Source organism: Ptychodera flava, chromosome 7 (assembly GCF_041260155.1).
Source record: "Ptychodera flava strain L36383 chromosome 7, AS_Pfla_20210202, whole genome shotgun sequence".
NCBI classification, from domain to species: domain Eukaryota; kingdom Metazoa; phylum Hemichordata; class Enteropneusta; family Ptychoderidae; genus Ptychodera; species Ptychodera flava.
Window position 1 is genome coordinate 39,677,488 of NC_091934.1, and position 19,286 is coordinate 39,696,773.

The window sequence follows — 19,286 nt, forward strand, 5'->3', positions numbered from 1 at the left end:
CCCGCGCAGCCACTTTGCTTCGCCCGCACAATGCCCCAATGCAAGGAACATTGCCATCCCCATTTCAGAATGGTATCGTCCGGCAGCGAGGTCGTGACCTAGAGCTGATTCGTACGTAAGCTCACGGTCCCATATCAGCAGAGCGAGGACACATGATAAACCTGAAGCACTATCTGCACGACCCAGACCAGACCCCTCAACCCCATGACCTGCCTGGTTGAAGGTGAACATGGCAGCACCGGCAAGAAGAACAATTGAATTGTTCTATGATGTTATTTCACCGTATGCTTGGATCGGGTTTGAAGTAAGTTTAGGTAACGTCTAAAACTTCAAATGGTGTACCGATACTAATGCGAAACGTACGAGTATTAATTTCAACCGCACCTCTCCAATGCTTGTCACTATACCATGTGTGATTTAGGCATTACGGTGATTTTAGGCACTCAGACTCAGCTGATATTACTAGTACCATGGAGGTGGTATAAAAAAGACCTCCTCACTTGTACCTCCATATATACGTAAACTGTACTCCTTCCCGTTGTACAGTATCACTATCACTGCACTGCTCTTACAGCCTACAGGTACTTACAGGTTCTCTTCTGACTACAGGCCTTATTGGGCCTCTAATGTCAGCTCTGTTCGGTTTTGTCGAGTAGGTAACTCCTCATTTATATTAAATTTAAAGGGTTGATGTTTCCACAATTTATTCAGTCTATTTTCAAATACTTGTACTGATTTTGCTGTTACTACTGCTTCTGGTAAACTATTCCATAAGTCCACACTTCTATGAATAAATGAAGATTTCCTGATGTTGAGCCTGACATATTGTTTGTTGATTTTGTACAGGTGCCCTTTGGTGCCATGTGCTGTTCTATGTTGTTGGATGAAGTTGGATACTTCACTGTCATATTTCCCAGTTAAAATTTTATATAACTCTATCATGTCACCACTGACACGTCTGTATTTCAGTTTGGGTAGGTTTAGTTGAAGTCCTTGTAGTGCTCAGTATACCGGTACTCCAGCCTACAGGTACCTCAACATGACATGACCTGACAAGACTGTGTGTTACTGTTACCGCCGGTGCTTGCCGTTTGGCTTAGCTGTAAAGCCCAGGCCCATGTGCAGGCTCAGAGGCCAGCAAAAATATCAGTCCGTCTCTAGGGATGGGGAGGAGTGGGGTTGTCATATTACCATTTTCTATTGATTATAATGATGCGTCAAATCAAACAGAACACATTTGTATAGCTGAGAGAAACCAAGACACCGAGGGTTGGTAGTATAAATCTTTATAGGGAATATCATAGTCAAAAAAATGAACAAGATACCCATGCTGAGACTTAGACACCCCACCCCTGGGGAGGGACATTTTCACTGGTCCGTGTTGTGCAGATTGGTAAAGGGCCGGGGCAAGGGTTTGCTTCATATGCATACAATTGTTAGCCTCAACATTTATGGATAGAAAGGAGAGAGCTTGTGTATACATGTAGAGGTTCCTCTTTGTTCTCTCATCATCAATCTTTCTTCTTCAAGCTGAGTGAGGTCAACCAAGGTCAATATCAATGTTTGGTGTTCCAGCTTATCCTTTTACAGAATTTTTAAATCCAATGCTGGATTTTCGTCCATTTCAAAATGGCTTAATTATAGTAGGACTCTAATTAAAGTACTTCTCCATGGTCTTGACCCCATAAGTGCTAGTTTGCTGCCTGTGCCACATTGAGAAATGGACAGCCCTTCAGTGAGGGAAATGGTTTTGATATTGACCATAGTGTACTTGTATCTCATTTGCATTTGAGTTAATTGTCCCCAAGTTTTAATCTACAATGGCCTGGCATTTAGTAGATGTGGTACGATTAACCACTCTACCCCACAATGGGTATAGAGCAGTGATAGAGCTTGAGTGGGGGCGCTTTTCATTGTGCATGGTCAATTAAAGCAATCAAAGTGATGCTGTAATTCACAAAAACAGCTATCAGACTACAGTAAGTACATGAAGTAAAGTGAGATACTGTACTTGATTGACAAAATTGCCCGTACAGCATTGATTATTGATGTACTGGTCAACTTGTACAAATCCCCAAAGCCCTATTAGCTGTATCTTTTTGCATCCAGTGTCAAAGAGGTGTTTTGGATTCTCATTACGGTAAGCCATGCTGTCTTTGAAAATGTATTCAATATTTCAACCTTTGGTATGGATTTGGTCATTGAAATACTTACACATATGTTTGCGACATTTCAAGTTGTTACTTTCATAGCCGTGAAAATCCAAATTGTACATATATAATGTTGCTAAGTTTGAAAAATGTTTGTGGGTACACACTTCAGTAAACATTTTTTGCATTGTATTTAATTTCACAAGATTTCTTTGTACACACATATTGATTACAATGAAGCAGTTTTGCTAATATATATTTTGTTACAACTTGTTTAGACATTGTGCCGGTACCAGAACAAGTGGAACATAGACTTGCAGTTCAGACCGTTTTTCCTGGGGCAGTCATGGCAGCTGTAGGTAAGAACAAAGACAAGTATAGGTACAGCTCCATTGGCTGTAAATGTTAATATTGATTTAATTCTGTTTGTGAAGAATAGTTTCTTGTACTACACCACTGCAAAAGCCATGAAGAGGTGCCTATAGTGTTCATTAACTTATTGTAGCACGCAAACATGTTTCAGAGTGTTGGATCAATTACATTACTGTGTTGATTCTACTTTTCAGTTTGAATATTGTGTAATGTAAACAAAGGTTACATACCGGAGCAAGACTTGAGATTAGTGGACCCAAAGAAATTTTGTTTGAACTGTCAGTAACCTAGGGAGTGCACTCATTCCATCACTGCCCACCGAAGCCCCCTAAGAAGAAAATCACGTTTAGTTCATAACCAAAGCTGTGTCCACTAATCTTCAGTCGTCCAGGTACTAGCAGCATGATGTTCAAAATTAAATAGAGAAGTGTGAGCTAGAAACAGTATCAATTTCATTACTTAAAAAGCTCAATATTATATCATGCAATATAGTATGTTAGTTTTCTTTTAATTTTGATATAAATTTTTCTGATGATTTCAGGTAATCGAGGAGTGACCCAAGCTATTAAAGTGTATGGCTATAAGGACTTGGAAAGAAACAGAGATCATTTTCAAATCCCGATAGTGAAACCAAAAAACATAGCAGACCTCTTGTTTGTTAAAGGTAAATACTACAACCTTAAACATGGCACTTAAAATTACCAACTTGCTTGCCATTAATTGTTTTCAAATCATTGTTGTTCTTACCATTTCACAAAAGGATCTGACAAATGTGGCTCTCATATATTTCACACACATAAACACTTGACTGTTATACTAATGTGTGTCTGTCTGTCTACCAGTGTCAGCGTGCGATATGACTCGCGTTTCACACACCAACATGTATGCATTCGATCGTTATACTTATGTGTGTATGTATGTATATCTGTCTACCTGTGTGTGTGATATCTCAAGAATGGCCCATCTGTATCAATCCGGTACATGGCTTCTCTTTGGTAATAGCAAAAACGTTGTGTTTGCTTGATGTTGTTTGCATAACTGATGTTTATTTGAATAATTAATCATCCATAAGTGTCTATATGACATCATCAGATCTGATGAATCTTGCTACAGATATTAACCATACTAACATAATCAGTTTTCAATGTCATTTAGCTGTGTCTTGTCAGTAATTTTTGTATACAATAAATTTTTCTCTCTGAAAGATGAATACTTTCATGATATTTTCAATTTGCCGATCTACAATATTCAAATTAATTTTATTTTACAAAGGTACTACAAGTTGTAATCTGTAGTAAACTTTTTCCCCATTATGCTATGCTATTATTGAGGTTCTTTGCAAGCACAGAGACTTCTAACAGCCGTGTCAATGCATGAAGGTAACGATGCAATGGAAAACATTTCAAGACAATTATATCTCAGAGTCTGGTCAAAGGTAAGCGTACCCTGTATGATTATTGAAATGTAGAAGCATTAACCCAATAGTGTAGAACTTTAGGGAACTGAACAGTTCTCAAGTTCAAATTACTTTTTTCATTTTTTACGTTTAATTTTTCATTTGTGTAATTTTCACACAAGTACTGACAAATGAAAGTGACCAGGGTATGTGTCTTTACTTTGGTTTTGTGTTTTGTATTTCAGGACTTGGACGTCACTCAGCCAAGTAGCTTGATGGAGGTGGGCGATTTGCTAATTTGCTAATTATGATGATATATGAAAGAGTAGAAATACTAACACAAACACGGGACATTGAAAACCGACACTGTATCTTGCGTTGTACGGTAATTGCTGATATGCAAACAGATTATTTGGGGCATTCACAAACACTTAATAAATTGTTTGATTCCATTCAATTTTAAAAATGTTTGTTTGTATTATAATGGAAGACAATGGTTCAATGTCAACATATAGGAAATAGCCCTATTTGAATTAACTGTGCCATATATATTGTACAATATCAACCAGATTCTGTTCCACTGACTGACTTTGCTTTCATTCAAAAATTCTTGCTTCCACTACTGCCAAATTCAAAAGATCAACACATCTTCTATGCAGATGATGTAATGGGGTACCAGTCAACTCACACTTTTTCCAACCCGCCCAGGACCAACTCGCCCGATTCCAACTCGCCTGATACCAACTCACCCGATTCCAATTCGCCCGATACCAACTCGCTCAATGCCAACTCGCCCGATAAGCTTACTATTTTGCAATTTTATGAGTACCTGGTACGTATAAAACGTGTTGTTTCTAACAACAATTATTTCTAACATTGAGAACCACAGGTGCGGCTTGAAATATGTGCCAACACGGAAAACCTTTTTATTTGCGTATTTCACGTTTTGCAAATCTCTTGAAAGAATAAATTTCGTTCGGCTTCTTTACGCATAGGGATAGTTACTGCGTACTGGCTCACTTCTTTGGGAACACGCAGGACCGTCTTTCATGAGTTACTGGCCTGGCATGACATGAAAATAGCTGGCCTCGGGCCATCGGGTTAGCGTACATGGAATCTACAACACCCTATCTCAAAACAACGGGCGAGTTGGTATCGGGCGAGTTGGAATCGGGCGAGTTTGTATCGGGCGAGTTGGAATCGGGCGAGTTGGTTCTGGGCGGGCTGGAAAAAGTGTGAGTCGACTGTAATTCGATGTAATGTTCACCAGTTGATAGTACTCGTGAATGTTTTGGTCATTTTCAGGCTGCAAAGAAAGCAGGGTTCTCCGAAGAGAAAGCACAGAATTTAGTATCAAGGATAAAGGATCAGGACATAAAAGATCAATTAAAGGACAACACACAAAACAGCTCTTGGTCATGGAGTGAGTATATTACATTGAGGCATGGCTTACTGAAAAAAGTGTAGCAATGATTGAAGAAATTACTGTTATCCCATGAAAGGAAACAAGTTGACAATGTAACTCACTTTGACTGTGTGAACAAAAGAGCTTGCTGGGGGTGTGTACTCTTTTATACTTTGTTCAGTAGGCTGCCAAACTTGGCTGCAAACAGCTCACTGCATTATGATAAGACAAAATTCTTTGACCACATAGTAAATGACATTGCAATGCCATAATGCTTGTAAATGTGTCATCACATGTCACAGCCTGGCCCAATTTTTTAGCTCATATCTGGTATGTATATAAATACCAAAAAGAGCTTATGTGGTGAGTTGGTGGCGTCTGTATGTATGTATGTATGTATGTATGTGCGGATATATGTCCGTCACATGCAAAAGCTCCCAAACCGCCACACCTACCATCACAGTATTTGTGTACAATACTTTGATAAAGATTTGCAAGTGATAAAGCTTACAAGTTAGTAAGATAACTTTACAACATAAAACTAGATAAAAATGGCACCAACATTTTCTATGAAATATGAAACATTGTTTTGGAGTCGTCGTCATGATTCGTGTCAAGGGTCACCATCATAGCACAAAGCATACTGGGTAGCTGGTCTCAACCAGCTGCTGTAACTGAAGCCAGAAAAGCCATCAACACTTTGAGGAAGAAGACTGAATTGAAGTATTTTATCAATGGCACATATCTGCTATTAACAGTGACCACTTTCAATTGAAGGAGCTCTTTCAATCCATCTCTGCGCAGCTACATGAGCTTCTGTGGGTTCAGTCCCAATGTGATACATATATTAATCCTAAGTAGAAACCATCGATGGCCATGCAAAAGTTTGCAACAGTAAAACAAATTACACAATATACTTGAATTAAAATGGCTTCTTTATCCTTGTTAACCTTGAAGAGTAAAAAATTAATGTTGATTTTTTCATTATTAGTCTTTCAAAGCTTACATTGAATGTCACTCAGTTGATCCTATCATGCGCCATCATTTTTCCCAAAAAATTTATTTATAGTCGTCTAAATTTAAGCTTGCATACACCTTTTAGCCTCCAGTAATGTACCCTGGTACTGTATGATGGCCTGACCAAAACAAACCAAACACAACAAATAATCAGAAGAGTAGCAGTGTAAAAAGAAAGTCAATATTTGATAAATTTTGGTTCTTTCAGCGGTTCTATTGGTTAATTGTGTTATTGTCACATTTGATATGTTCCGTATTTTACTGAACCATAAATTAGTTTGTTCAATCCAGATAAGGTCTATTGAAACACAAAATGCCATACCTGAAAAAGTTTAGTGAAATACAAAGATTAGCCACACAAGTACTATCTTCTTTTACAATTCTTAACTGTTTCCTGTTGTATTCACCCTCAACAAGAATTCTGAAGTTACTGAAACATAACTGAAGATTCATTTACAATCATAAAGCACACTTTTACACATCTACCTGTACTGAGATCTTGTTCAGCACTGCATAATTTGAACTGAATGCAATAAAGAAATTGCATTACTGAAACTTTTCGTTCTTGTTTGTTCTAGGCATTTGGTGCACCAACAATAGTTGTACATATGGATGATGAAGCCCATATGTTCTTTGGATCTGACCGATTTCATCTCATAGCTGATCTATTAGGTATGGTGATTCAACTTAATAAAATGTACTGCCCACTAGGCTAGTTGTGCAAAAATGTGTTCTTGTGCAGTATTTCAGCGGGTGGGCAAATTTAAAAACTAATCAGCAGGTGAGGAGAAAAAAGTCAATATTTATGAAGGGGGAAGAAATTTCTTTTTTTTACAGTTGGCGGGGAGATAAAATCTGGTGGTGGGCGTCCTAAAATAGGCAGAGGAAGGGAATACCCTAGTTGATAGAACTTCAGGGAAGATTTAGCACCTAACATAGAGGGAGGCATGCAATGTCTAAGTTTTTGCATGTACTGATTTTGCATTGATCTTGGTTGCCACACGCACGTCTAAGTGATAGATAACGGTTGGATAAATAAAATGTACATGCGGGAATATGTACATCTTGTGGGTTATGGGGATTTTTATGGTGGAGAGAGGGCAGTTTGGAGCTTTGACTGTTATGGGGAGTGGGGAGCGTGCAGACAATAGATACTGGAAGGCAGTGGACATCATAATTCAGTGGGACGGAATGTTTTCCTGCATATAGTATGCCAGTGGGAGGGCATGCACTTACAAACAGCTCTGCTTTCCTGTGCCAAGGTCAAAATTATGTAAAATCAGTATTTCAGCCTTCAAAACATGTTTTGTGATGATTTTGTAAAATTGACGAAATTTATGAAATTTACCAGTCGGCGGTATCTGCTTTGAGTGCACAATCAAAATAAGCGTAAGGACAATGCATATGGATCTATGACATCTGACCTTCTCTTATCTTAATACCATGACCTATGAATGAATGAATGAATGAATGATTGATTTATTCAGTATATGTAACTTCAACTGTTTAACCTTTGCTGAAGCTGCTTGCAGATATTATGATCAGATACATGTATGTACCCTACCACGGCAATCATGTCATGAAATTTACAAGGTAGGCTGTTATCGATGACCCAGCACTGGGGACGGCATCAATAGGAGCCATATGCCATTCTTTCAGTCTGAGGAAAGCATCATTTACCGGTAATTAAAATTGCTGACTGTTTTTACCAGAATTTATTCTATCATATCCCAATGAATGCTGCGTGGCCTTATTTTGACGTTTTCCTTGATGCTTTCTTTTCATTATTTCAGGAGAAAAATATGAAGGACCTTTGATCGAATACTCCAAACTCAAAATGTGAATGTTTTTGTTGTTGCTGTCAGATTTTTTACTTTGCCACATTTGAAGACTGACACATCATACCAAGCGAACTTCATCGAGAACCTAGTACAATTCCACGGTTTCCCTACAAAGATTATTGACAGGATGTCGTATTGGAGTACCATATACTATGTAGCAAGGTGCTTACCAGGCCTTTTATGGCAGATGTCACATGACAAAAATTTACTGCAAAATCTAGTGCTACCATAAGTGCTGGTGAACATGTCCACATAGACAGTTTTGCTCTGTCAACACACATCAGATATACATTGAACAGGAAATACTTCGAGTAACATGTTTACTTTCAGAAACTTTGAGATCAGTGCAAAGCATTTTTAAAATCTCCAGGGACAGCTTGTAGACAAATAAAGGTCAGGTGACGTGTGTATATATTGATGATAATACTGGTTTTGAATCTCCTGTCATTCTGCATCAGAAAATTCATTCATATTTAAGTAAAACATTTGATAATGTACAGTATTGTATTCTCTCAATTGTGTTGCACATGTGAATAAATAAATAAATAAATGACCGAAATAAAGTTGAAAATATCCTGGACACTGCACATTTTGACTTTGTAATGTTTAGTACAGGAAATTTAATTAAACAATAATTAACCTCTTGGCCCATGATGAATAAAAGCAGACTTTGCACAACATTAATGCATAAGGTTAAGCTCTGTACATTATGGAGTGCAAAGTTTAAAGTTTGCTCGAGTCCATTATGGATTGGGAGGGGGAACATTATGTTATAGTTTTGGCATCATGTCAGTGAATTTGTAGATGTACAAAAAATCTTTGGCTACAATGCTGGATAATCAGATAAATTGTCAGTGATAATCTGGGGGTGACATGCAAAAATACACTGTTATTGACAAAGGTATGATATAATGTCATGTAATTAGATATGAGAAACTTTGATGCAAGTCATGTTGTAAAGAGTTAAGGCTGCAAGTTACATTCACAGTTTTTACTCAAGCATTGCAGAATCTTTCACCAATATTCAATGTTTTTGCAGTGAAATGCTAACCATTGTTTATACAACACTACTGGTGTATTGTATGCCATATTGACTTAAATGATTGCTCTGTATAATTTTTAAATGAGTTTATTCAAATATAGAAAAATTCTTTCAGCCACTGCATACCTTAATTTTTGCAAAAATAAATGCCCATGGCTGCTGAAAACAGCATGAAATTGTACAAAGTAGAAAACTGGCTGCATTTTTCTCTCCCAGGAAAAAATAGTTGCCCCCCCCCCTACCTAGAGCTAGTAAATATTTATCAAATTTTATCAAACAGGCAAAATGTTATGTTCACCCGCCCTATGGACAGATTGGATGTATAATTTCCGATTGTGTTTGCTCAAAGATGAAGTGTGCCAGATGTACAGTGAACCATTGACATTCAGGACAGGTTTCCTGACTTTTCAATGTAACCGGCCCAGATATATATTAAATTATCATTTCCCCTTAACTTCAGTCCTACCGGTACACTAATGCTCAAAAGACATCAATAAAATAATTCTGCATCGAAAGTCGAAGTCAGCTTGCCCCTCCCGAAAATGCAGTCTGAGCCCCTCCTGAAATATTATAGGTACCCTTCCATGTACATATGTACTCAAACTTCTTGAGGTTCGATACAATACTCAAACTTCTTGAGTCAAGTCAAAGAGTGGACAGAGATTTTAACGATCCTCACTGAATAAAGGTATTCCTTCCAAAAGGCTATATTGCATCAAAGCCACGATGGATTGCACCACAGGCATCCGATTTACAGTACGAAAGCCCTGTATTGCAACATGCATTAGACCACGGTCCTTCGCTCCGCAAATTGTGGAGGGACCGTGATTAAGACAGGGCTTGGCTTCGCTCGGTGACTCATCAGCCGGTGCCTGTGATTTGTACCGCCAGAGTGAAAGTGAAAAGAGGTCGCGTAGCATCTAAATGAAACATTGAAGCTGCAGCCAAGTACTTGTTGGTCCAATTTGACGCAAAACGGCCCCAGTCTGTCTTTCTGGAGTATGGTCCCTTCTAATGCGCTATACCCTTAGAAATAGTGGTTCGCCCCAAACTGGAATGTAACGGGTCAATTCAGGTCATGCTTAACGAAAATGGCTGCACCGGCGAAAAGAACGATTGAACTGTTTTACGACGTTGCCTCCCCGTACTCGTGGATTGGGTTTGAGGTGAGCAGGCTTTACATATCGATATGTCTGACAGGAAACCTGGGACATATGATGAGAAAATCTCACGTCCGTTTACGCTCAGATACGTTAACTTTCTTCATACACAGCGGGACAATCAATAACATGGGTTCATGCAAAATGTAGGTCGGTTTCTGCATTTCTGGCCGTGGGCTATCGTTGAAAGCACAGGTACGTGGAGTTGCCGTGTAGTATACATAGAGAGAATAAACTACACGGCAACTCAACGGATCTGTGGTGAAAGCACCAGACCAAAGCAGGCCCACCAAATATGGGTTGGCTGCAACGTGGAGAAGATGCGTTCCCTCGTCCCAAATTAACTGCTCAGGTGCGAGGGACTAGTGGATGCACGCTACATGCGCTACGCACCGCATCCCAACCTGGCCGCGAAGACTTCGTTCCAGGGTTCCCAGACACTTCGCACCAAAACCACTTCGCACCATACCATCTCGTCCCATACCATTTCGCAACAAAACCACTTCGCACCAAAACAACCTCGTACCAAAACCACTTCGCCCCAAAGTCATGTCCCCGAAACCACTTTGCCCGAAACTTATCGCTAACTGGTAAAGCTGAAAATAACCACCTTCCTGTCATCCTGGGACTGAAATCTTGAAAGTGTACGCATTTCGCGAAATTGACATCGTGCAATTCCGCGCACGGCACCTGAGTTGTAGCATTTGCGTGTTTTTTTTTCTCATTCTATCGTTTATGGTTTCATGAAACAATAAATGTTTCGTGGTAGCCAAAATGTCCTATACATTAATGCTTCCAAGTGTAGGTAAAAACAACCTTATGATACGTCGTAACATCGTTGTTTCAGGACGAGTTGACGGTACTATACTTTAGGCGAAGTGGTTTTAGTACGATGTGGTACTTGGGGCGAAGTGGGGTTGGGCGAAGTAGTACTTGGGACGAGGTGGGTTTGGTACGAAATGGTTTTGGGACGAAGTTGTGTGGGGCGAACTGGGTTTGGTGCGAAGTGTCTGGACCCCCGTTCCAGTACCTGGCCCCATAGTTGTTTCGATTTTCCTGTCACGTACTATCCATCATGTAGCATACAATGTGTCTGCATGAACTCCTTCTGCTTCAAGTAAACGAGAAATTATTGGCATTCTCTGAAAATAAATTTTATGACGTTTTCTTTGTGAAATACAGTGTAGACCCTGTGGCGCTCAAAATACGATAGACGCGATGCACGATGCACGAAAAGTGTTTACCGTAATCTACATCACCAAGCCGACATTAACAAAAATATTTCATCATCAGTTTCGATCTGTTTTTTAAAACTTCCATGTAAGTAGAGATATTTTTGATAAAAAAATAGTCATACATCATTTCCGTATAAGTAGATCGAGATAACATCCGGTAGAGTCTAGAGATTTCACATCGTCATGGATTGGAATCTAAACGTTTTCCTAGGTCAGGGAATGCAAAGTTACAGGAGCAACGATTGTTTAGCATTATCATGCACACTGCGTTTTATTCTGAAGTCAATGCAATCAGTAAAATATGAGGAAATATTACTCTCGCTGCAAAATGGAGTTCTGCCAGTGCTTGCTACGAGTTTCTTCAGTCTTGTGGGTGACTCACCCAAGAGTGATCAAATCTCTCAACTGCGTGTGTTGAAATGTTGTCATGAAATGAGTTTAATAAAGAGTTCCAGGTAGGTCATTGACCACTCACTAGTGTCATGATGCATCTTATAAACCTTTACACTGATATAATCTTAATATGCACCTTTGGAACAAATTTGGACTCTCAAAGTCTCACAGTATCACTTGCGCCCAGGCTCATTTTGAAGCTGCATTATGGCGTTAATGAAAGTTTCATCAGTTTTGGTTTTGTGAAAATCTGGAATTTATTTTGCCCATAGAAATAACATAGGAATAGCTGCTATGTTAATTTCAATTTTTAGCTCATATTTGGTTTATATATAGATACCAAAAAGAGCTTATATGATGAGTCTGAGTGGCGTCTGTATGTCTGTATATTTGTGGGTATGTATGTCCGTCACACACAAAGGCTCCCATACCGCCAAACCTACTGTCTCAGTATTTGGTGTACAGGTAGATGTAGGGGTTGAGATGTGAATTTGTTCAAATGAACACGTCAGTGTCAGAAATATGCAAATGAGGTAAGAAAAAGGGAAATACTGCAAGTGTGCAGGAGTGGTGGCAGTGAACTGAATCAGCCCACACATCTGAATAAGAGGATTTTGACCTTTAACCTATTTGCAATTGTATGCAGGGTACCTATTATGTTTGGGAGTGGTAGCAGTAACTGAAACAGCTAATTGGTCATTTCCTGTCATTATTTATGAACTGTGACATATTAACAGATCTGCTGAAACCATGGATGTCTATTTTTGTACATCCATATGGTAGAAAGATTCTCTGCTATGCATGTTGCTAAAGTTGACCTTCAGTACCTAAAGTTTCAGACCTTATTTACTTTTGTCATTCTTAATTTTCTGGTTTAAATATTTCTTGTTGTTTTTCTGGTTGTACTGTGCAGAAATTGTCATAACATCAGGGTATAATTTTCCTGCACTGAACAGATAGAAATAACACTTATTGTTGATCTTTGGTATGTACCAATTCTGATCAAATTTGAGCGACACCGTATAATTGCGGTATTTTTGATAAGTATTTGATAAGTATTTGTTTTTCTAGAAATGAAATTTGCACACTGACCCTGATTTTTATTCTTTTGAAAGAAAATAGTTTAAAGTTTGTGTGGGGAAAGTTAGAGCAAAAGTTTAAGTCTTCATTTTCGAGGCTCGAACAACCTTTAACACCTTAATGAGGAAATGGTAAGTTAACTTAATACCAGTAGTGGTCTGCAATGAAAAAGAACAGAAATATGACTTCCAATGAAAAACATACTAAATGCTAGAATCAGATAGTGTGTTGCTCTTTAGCCAAGTTTGAACAAAATTATAATTCTTGCATATTATTTTGATGATTATTATGGAAATGTGGCTTTTTGGGGGTTTTCCTTTTTTTTTTTGAAACAATAGAAAACTGAAAAGGGCCACCAAGCAACAATATTGGATCACATAGCAAAACAAATTTACCAGTATATGCACATCATAGTAATGTGGTCTCTTACTAAATCTCAGTAAAATTCCAAGTTTTAATTATGGCTCCATAGTCCATGACCAGTCCTATAACCATATCCCCAACCCTCTCAAGTAGATACTGAAAGCATTGCTTCCAGAATATGTATGTGTGTTTTTGTTTTTCACAGTAAACATGTCAATATGTCTTCGTATATATTCCATACACAGACACTATGTAGATACTCAGACAAATGGAACTTGGACTTGAAACTCCGTCCATTTTTCCTGGCTGGAATAATGAAAGGTTCAGGTAAGGAAAAGAAATCTTCACAGAACTGGAAAATGCCAATAAGTTACTTGCAATCAGAATCTGTAAAAAGCATTTTTGACAAAAGTCATCATGATCTCCTCCAAGAGAGCTTCAAGCTTTTGATAACTACCTGTAGATCTGTACAAAATACCATGTAGCTTTGAACTTCCGCAGTCCTAGCTCTTGTTATAATTTCAAGCAGCTGGTAATTGCATTGAACTTGGTCGGCACTTGCATTACTGTAGCAAACACTGCATACAAATCAAAACAGACTATGCATTGCTTAAATATGGTTAAAATGCTACCTAGAAAGTTTTTGAAAATTACTGAAAGAATCTTTGAAAGTCCTTGCATTCTAAGTGAATTTGAGTGTATGGGCCCTGAATTTCGTTTGCTCCTTCAAGGCTGAGTTTCAACTTGGAAAGGTAGGCAACCATTGGTACCACATCTTTCACCTTAAAACATATTGAATTTTACTCAGACAATCCTGGTCTTATGGTTACTCCAAATAAAATTAAATACATGATGAGTGATTTGAACAGGCTAAGAAAATACCACAAGATTCCCATCAAGTTTCCATCAGATCCGGCACAAACCTTTGCTGTGAAAGGTAAGCCTCATATTCCACAAGCCAATTGCAACTGGCAAATACCATTGTTTTAACACTTTACCACCATGGTTTCACCCAAAGCCATTGGTATAATGAGTATTGACCTGTTTGTAGGGAACAGAGGGAATTGAAGTTGAACAGGTTAGCTGTAGATTGGCACAGTTCTTTGGTTCATGTCTCTATTTCTTCAGCTGCATTTACTCTTCTGTCATAATGGCTAGGCAGTTATTCTTCTACTATCATAAAGAGTGCATGGCTCAAGATTAAGGTACAATTTTAGAGTTGACATGTCCTAAGAGGGGTGGTACAGTTGATCTCATGTTTCCAGAGTATCAATACGGCTAGTTTTCAATCGGGTTCGAACCCACAACATACGGCATCAGTCGCCTAGTCTTTTCCATGGAAAAAAAACTTCACACTTTGTAGAACTTCCATTAAAATTTTATACTCTAGTTGCAGATTTTGTTTAATGAGGATGAGAATGTACTGTCATGTTAGCATAGAATCACCATGTACAACTTTTATTGTGCGAGCGTTATTCAGTTTACATTTGCTGAAATGAGCAGTGGGAAATCTCTGCTGAACTGAACAATAATTCAATATTAGAATTGAAAATTTTGACATTTATTCATATTCCTGTATGAGGGCAAGTACATGGTGCTGTAAAGATACTCAGGCAATTATTTTAGAAGGGCTTAGAGCTGTTACAAGTAAATTTTGCTGGTTCAGCTTTTTAAAATGCCCAGAGTTTTATTTCTTCATTGTAGGTACAATGCAAGCATGCAGACTCCTGACAGCAACATCAATGTATGAAAAAGATGCTTTGGAAAATGTATCCAGACAACTTTGGCTCAGAATTTGGTCAAGGGTAATGCAATGAATACATTATTTAAGGTGCAGGCGTCATAATAAATATATGAACACATATCCAGGAGCAAGATCAACATACAATGTCCTATCAAAATTGTAAACTTTACTAATATTTTCAATTTATAAAGCAGCACATTTACAAGAAGCTGTACTGTAAATTATAATGCTACAGGGCAAGTGATTGTGTTGATAATTTAAAATTCGGTCCTGTCCGGATGATACCATTAAAATATCATCCATCTAGTAATATTGAAATTGACAGGAGTTTTCAGAGACAGTTAACATTGTGTCCCAAAATTTTAGAGAACTAAATTTAAGGGAAAATTGCATTAATTCTCTATTATGTTGCACTTTTAATAATCTTTAACTTTTGTGGAGTAGGAAAAATATATACTTTCTCTTTCAAATAGGATGAAGATATCAGTGAGCCAGCAAGCCTTATTGAGGTGTGTATACACACTGAAGCAGTTTTAAACAAGGAAACGTTTTACATATCTGCAATCTGTAATAGTGAAACGAGTACACAATAAGGAAATTTTTCATGTGCTTATGTCTGTATAGCTATAAGGCCAAAGAGCACCTCTCACTTCTGTTGACATGCAGAAAGATGTCTTATGGAATTTGTCAAAAATAGGCATAATCAGTAGCTTTGAAAGTCCAAAGTTCAGCTTCACTGAAGAAAAGATATATTAACTCACACAACAGCAACTTTTAGTTGATGTTAATGTTTGACATCAGGTGTTGCAAATTTCTTTGATTGACAATAATATGATGCGAGAAACATGCAAAACAACTAAAAATACTACTTCCATTAATTATATAGTGTGGAGTTGTACATAGACCAACTAAGAATCATTACTATTATATTGCATCAAGTTTTCATCGCAAATTCAAGCATGTCAACTTTCAATCATCAAGCGTGACATTCATACCAAACTTGCAGCAATGAAAACAGTGACTGTTTTGGTTTAGAATAACCATGTAATAAGATTTCAGCAAATTAATTTTTTCATAAACGTCAGTTAGTGGAAAGTTTCAAAAAAGCATCTGGTCATTTTTTCCCCTATTCGTACACTATTTCTTGTTTTCTTTTCTTTTTGTGTTTCATGTTTTATGTTGTGCAGGCAATGAGAGCAGCTGGTTTAACAGATGGCACAGCACAGAATTTGGTATCAAAGATTAAAGACCAGGAAGTAAAGGATAAACTTAAGGAAAGAACTGAAACTGCATTGAAGCATGGGGTAGGGATGTTTCTAAAGCATTACTAGTAATTGATACAGTATAGTGATAAGATTCTGTTTACTCTGGACAAGTGTTCTAGTACACAGCTCATTTCAGTGAGAAAAGTCAGGTAGAATGCGCCTTGGGGACAGATGGTTTTACTCTAATACTTCTACAATTCTTTTCTGATCTACCGCTTGTGGCAGCTTATTTTAAAGCTCTTGGGGAAAGAAATACTTTCCCTGTCTTACTTTTTTCGAAAATCGAAAATTTAATATTTTCCCTATAAAGTTTAAACAGATGTGGCAGCCATTTTGAATCTCAAATATCCCGAAATGTTGGGTAATTTGTTTCCCTAGAACCAAAGTTTGCACATTGACTCCTGATTTTCATTGTCAATTTGGTAAGAGAATGGTTGAAAGTTTCATTCAGTTTAAGTCTTTAACCTATGAGGCGCACACTACCTTAATGTAACCACACAACCCTTCAGGTTACAAAGCTATGTAAATGTGCTACAGGAGTTAATCTCCATTGTGAAAACCTTCGTCAAAGGAATGCATATATGCATCCAAATAAGCATATTTTCTTGATTTTCTCTGCCCAGTGAAACATGCAAAATCTTTTACCACATATTTTGTATCAATCACTCGTAATTGCCATGACCTTAATATGTAACATTTTTGGCAGAATTTTCAGAAAGCATCCATAGCATGATAGTGTACTTTAGCAATTAGTATTTTATAAATCAAACGAAGCTCCCCAAAACTGAGCAGAGCTACTGATATCACAGATAGATATGCTGTATTTGCAGAGACCAAGCTCTAAAACCTGTAACATAATATATGCAGCAGACACCTTAGGCTTTTTATTGTATGAAGCAGATTTGAAAGAGCTACCCTGTAATAACATTTCAAAAAAATCTTATCATTTTATTCACTTTCTTTCTAGGCATTTGGATCACCAACCATCCTAGTGCATGACAGTGACAAGAAACACATGTTCTTTGGATCTGACCGATTTCATGTTATTGCAAGTCTAATCGGTAAGATTGTTGTGCCGCCATTTGTGAGTTGACAAAATATTATAAGTAAATTGGGACACTAGACAAGTATTTTTGCAGAGTCAGTTGATTGTACACAAATTTAGCAGAATTTTCCATGCCTAATTCTGTAGACATCTCTTGGTACGACCACTTTTTATTTGCTTTGACGTGGTATGTATATTGTGTGATAGTGTTTTTAATTTAGAGTTGAAAAATTTTGGTCACAAAGTGAATTCTACCTTTTTCTAACTTGGATACATGTAAGTGCTGTTTTTAAAAGTAAGAATGATGTAACCTGTTCAAAACATTCATTTTGTTAATAAATGATTGAAATTTACAAGTTTTCATTTAGGAAATGAACAAACTTGATCAAATAAACAAATATTATCATGAAGTCTAGTGTATATTAAACAACGTAATTTTTTTCATATCATTAGGAGAAACGTATGAGGGGCCATTGACAGAGATGTCTGAGGTTTAGACAAGATTTGGCTTTCATGGATAGTGTTGTAAGAGTTAATTTGAAGAAAAACCAGCTGATGACAAAGTAATTATCAGTACCTCTGAGTAATGGCAATGGTGTCCTTTTAACAAGAATTTTGCAGCCAGTTTCCTATGATCCTGTGTAGTTATTTGTTTTTCAATATCTTGTGTTCATTTGAATATGATGTATTCTTCAAAACAAGCAGAAATTGATTATTTTCCAGTTTTTTCATTACACTAAAAGTGAAAAGTTTAACGGCTAGGACATTTTCAAACATGTGGCGTCCATGAACATTCATTATGCAAAGTTGGCAAGCAGTCAGAAATTTTGCAGTATATTGTATCAATGTGTGTCCTCTTGAAACAATCATACAAGTTGAGGATTTTATAAGATTTTACCAAACTGTCCTGTACAAATAGGAAAAGCAATGCAAACAAATACCTTTACAATATCAATGCAAATTAATGGTACAAATTTGAATGAAAACCAATATGTATCTGTCAAATGTATACTTTTTTCTTTTGCTTCAGTTGTAATATTTGATCATCATGATACTTTTTGGAATTCTGACAGTGCTTGACAAAAGTCTAACATTTCAGTCCCCCCATCACCATATATACCATGTGAGTATTATTATCGGCAAGACTGGCTCATATGTGAAGCCTTGTAAACAACATCATTCCCAATTAGAACATTTGACTCACATATTCTCGATAGTGTGAAGGGAGTGATTTCTCTCCACAGCAGCTATCCTAGGCAAGTATTTGGTTACATCTACCTGGCTAATAACTCACTGGTAAAATCCATTCTTCAAGTAAGTTTTCATTCTTACAAGAAAGGAATGTGCAAAAAAGACAGCAAATTAAATTCCATTCAAACTTTGATGTGCAAATTTGAATCTAAAACTGTCTCTTGTAGTCAGGTTATCGATTGTGATGGACACTGAATGAAGAGTTTTGATCAGCACTGCTTTGTGTTTTGATCATTATGTAACCTCATAGACTTTGCCTTTTTCTTTTAAGAGAGTACATAATGGGATTTTATTTCAGTTATCTTCATCAAAGAATTATTTGATGTGACATTTTTTGAGATTTCTATAAATGAACTTTTTGTTTGAGTGGGAAGAATAAAATCCGTGACAAAGAATGACAGAAGTTTGTTCTCATCCTATTTTTTTCGTACATTCCGGCTTGGCTAGCTTAATAATTAAGCCTTTCTTATCAATGCTTTTGAACTTTTGACATTTTACTGTTGAAAATTCAAAAATTGTTAACAGTT

At 37.3% G+C, this 19,286-nt stretch overlaps 3 protein-coding genes across 5 annotated transcripts in view; 2 read left to right on the forward strand and 1 right to left on the reverse strand.

Moving 5' to 3' along the window:
• Nucleotides 1-19,286, reverse strand: part of LOC139137531 (uncharacterized) — a 330,561-nt gene that overhangs the window by 283,953 nt on the left and 27,322 nt on the right. The gene's annotated exons all lie outside the window — the stretch shown is intronic.
• LOC139137523 (glutathione S-transferase kappa 1-like) lies at nucleotides 122-9,394 on the forward strand. 3 transcript variants are annotated; one of them, XM_070705673.1, is made up of 8 exons: nucleotides 122-314; nucleotides 2,429-2,509; nucleotides 3,064-3,186; nucleotides 3,854-3,957; nucleotides 4,164-4,199; nucleotides 5,224-5,341; nucleotides 6,919-7,012; nucleotides 8,134-9,387. In XM_070705673.1, exons 1-7 carry the CDS (start codon nucleotides 230-232, stop codon nucleotides 6,954-6,956), a joined length of 585 nt encoding a protein of 194 aa, XP_070561774.1. In that variant the 5' UTR covers nucleotides 122-229; the 3' UTR covers nucleotides 6,957-7,012; nucleotides 8,134-9,387. The 3 variants fall into 3 exon arrangements, with proteins under 3 accessions (XP_070561774.1, XP_070561776.1, XP_070561777.1); XM_070705676.1 differs by having other exon boundaries at nucleotides 145-304; nucleotides 8,134-9,385; XM_070705675.1 differs by lacking the exon at nucleotides 4,164-4,199 and having other exon boundaries at nucleotides 8,134-9,394.
• Nucleotides 10,309-18,231, forward strand: LOC139137529 (glutathione S-transferase kappa 1-like). The gene is made up of 8 exons (XM_070705682.1): nucleotides 10,309-10,389; nucleotides 13,700-13,781; nucleotides 14,263-14,391; nucleotides 15,159-15,259; nucleotides 15,672-15,707; nucleotides 16,386-16,502; nucleotides 17,431-17,524; nucleotides 17,962-18,231. Exons 1-8 carry the CDS (start codon nucleotides 10,315-10,317, stop codon nucleotides 18,003-18,005), a joined length of 678 nt encoding a protein of 225 aa, XP_070561783.1. The 5' UTR covers nucleotides 10,309-10,314; the 3' UTR covers nucleotides 18,006-18,231.

What these genes read in the sequence shown, in the direction of transcription:
- LOC139137523 (XM_070705673.1), top strand. Translation starts at nt 230, where the DNA reads ATGGCAGCACCGGCAAGAAGAACAATTGAATTGTTCTATGATGTTATT. An exon ending in AGACCTCTTGTTTGTTAAAG is followed by an intron (nt 3,187 to 3,853) that starts GTAAATACTACA and finishes GCTATTATTGAG; the next exon opens with GTTCTTTGCAAGCACAGAGA. An exon ending in AGCCAAGTAGCTTGATGGAG is followed by an intron (nt 4,200 to 5,223) that starts GTGGGCGATTTG and finishes GGTCATTTTCAG; the next exon opens with GCTGCAAAGAAAGCAGGGTT.
- LOC139137529 (XM_070705682.1), top strand. Translation starts at nt 10,315, where the DNA reads ATGGCTGCACCGGCGAAAAGAACGATTGAACTGTTTTACGACGTTGCC. An exon ending in ACAAACCTTTGCTGTGAAAG is followed by an intron (nt 14,392 to 15,158) that starts GTAAGCCTCATA and finishes TCTTCATTGTAG; the next exon opens with GTACAATGCAAGCATGCAGA. An exon ending in GGCTCAGAATTTGGTCAAGG is followed by an intron (nt 15,260 to 15,671) that starts GTAATGCAATGA and finishes TCTTTCAAATAG; the next exon opens with GATGAAGATATCAGTGAGCC.